At 51.6% G+C, this 2032-nt stretch overlaps 1 protein-coding gene across 1 annotated transcript in view; it reads left to right on the top strand.

Annotated features, from left to right (window-relative positions):
* Window positions 1-2032, top strand: part of NLRP9 (NLR family, pyrin domain containing 9) — a 22883-nt gene that overhangs the window by 4103 nt on the left and 16748 nt on the right. Inside the window, exon 3 of the mRNA XM_005882461.1 lies at window positions 21-622. Coding sequence (XP_005882523.1) covers window positions 21-622 — 602 coding nt within the window. The remainder of the gene's footprint in view (window positions 1-20; window positions 623-2032) is intronic.

The raw sequence follows: 2032 nt of genomic DNA on the forward strand, positions 1-2032 counted from the left end.
CCGGCCGGTTCGCCTTCCAGCCCTCGGACCTGGATGAGAACACGGTGCCGGAGGCCCACGCCCTGGCCTGGGTGAGAATGGGGCTCCTGCGCCAGAACGGGAGCCTCTGGGTCTTCCCGCACCAGTCCTTGCAGGAGTTGTGCACCGCCCTGTGGTACCTGCTCAGGCTCCCCCAGGAGCCGCAGCACCCCCGCATCTGCAGCGCCACGCAGCTGGTCACGGCCGCCATGACCGAGGCCCCCTTCTACCTGAAGAACACGGCACTCTTTCTGTTCGGGTTCGCCACGGAGCGGGTGGCCAGCCTGCTGGAGGCGGCCTGGGGCTTCGAGCTGGCCGCGAGCCTGCGGGAGGAGATCACGCAGTGCCTACAGAGCCTGAGCCAGCAGGTCGCCCTCGGCGAGCTGCAGATCAACTTCCAGGAGCTGTTCAGCTGCGTGTTTGAGACGCAGGACCCCGGCTTTGCCACACAGGTGATGAGCATGTTCCCGGACATTGACGTGTGCATCAGCAGGCCCGACGACCTGATGACCTACGCCTGCTGCCTCCAGCACGCCCTGAACCTGCAGAGTCTCCACCTGAGCGTAGAGGACGTGTTCTCGGAAGACTGCAGAGGCCTGTTAGGGTGAGTCCAGCGGCCCACGCCCGCCCCGCCCCGCCCCCAAGACATCTGTGGCTCGCTTGCTGGGTATTTTATGGGTCCTTATACTTTTGCGCTTAAAAACAAACAACAACACACATGGATTTTATTTTTTTTTAATAGAGGCCCAGTGCAAGAAATTCATAAGGGTAGGGTCCCTAGGCCTGGCGGTGGGGCCTTCCTTCATTCTGGGCCACCCCCTGGTGGTCAGTGCATGTCATAGCAAGTGGTCAATTCCCTGTCTAACTCCCAGAGGGGACAATTTGCATACTAGCCTTTTATTATTATTTTTATTTTATCTTTTTAAATCCTCACCCGAGGACATTTTCCCACTGATTTTAGAGAGAGAGTGGAAGAGAGAGGGAAAGACTGAGAGAACTCACATTGATTGGTTGCCTCCTGGACTCGCCCTGATGGGGGGCGGAGGAGGGGGGAGGAGCCTGAGAAGGAGGTACCTGCCCTTGACCGGAATAAAACCCCAGGCTGACGCTTTACCCACTGAGCCACACAGGCTGGGGCAAAATGTGGCTTTTAAAATCAAATTTGCTAGCTGTGACCAGGAGCGGTGACTTCTGAAGGTTTTCCATCTGTAGAGATATGGATAAACGTGTTTTTAAAATTCTTATTTATTTATTTACTGATTTTAGAGAGAGGAAGGGGGAGGGAGGGAGAGAGACACATCGATTTGTTGTTCTAATGATTCATGCATTCATTGGTTGATTCTGTACCTGCCCTTACCAGCGATTGAACCCACAACCTTGATGCGTGGGGACGACACTCTAACCAACTGAGCTCCTGGCCAGGGCCTCTCTGCTGGTTTTTAACGTTGTGGCCTGTCAGCAGGTATAGGCCACCAGCTCAACCTCAGCTCTTAAATGCATCCCACCTTTCACATTTGTTTTAATTTTTAAAATTTTAATGGAAGTCAATGGACATGTACTGTTACCTTAGTTTCAGTGGCACAACATCATGATTCCGTATTTATATGTTGTGAAATGACCACAGGTCTAGTGAATACCCGTCACCAAACATAGCTACTGCAGCATTTTCTTGGTCTTGGGACAATGACTTGTAAGATCTACTGTCTTATAACTGCAAACACACACTACATCATTATTAACTGCAGTCATGCTGCAATTACATCCCCAGGGCTTACTTATTGTATACCTGTATGGTCATGTTTTTTTAAAAAAATATATATTTTTATTGATTTCAGAGAGGAAGGGAGAGGGAGAGAGAGAGATAGAGACATCAATGATGAGAGAGAATCATGGATCAGCTGTCTCCTGCATGCCTCCTACTGGGGATCAAGCCCACAACCCAGGCATGTGCCCTTGACTGGAATCAAACCCAGGATCCTTCAGTCTGCAAGCCAATGCTCTATCCACTGAGCAA

Source organism: Myotis brandtii, unplaced genomic scaffold (genome assembly GCF_000412655.1).
Source record: "Myotis brandtii unplaced genomic scaffold, ASM41265v1 scaffold720, whole genome shotgun sequence".
In the NCBI taxonomy this organism is placed as follows: Eukaryota; Metazoa; Chordata; class Mammalia; order Chiroptera; family Vespertilionidae; genus Myotis; species Myotis brandtii.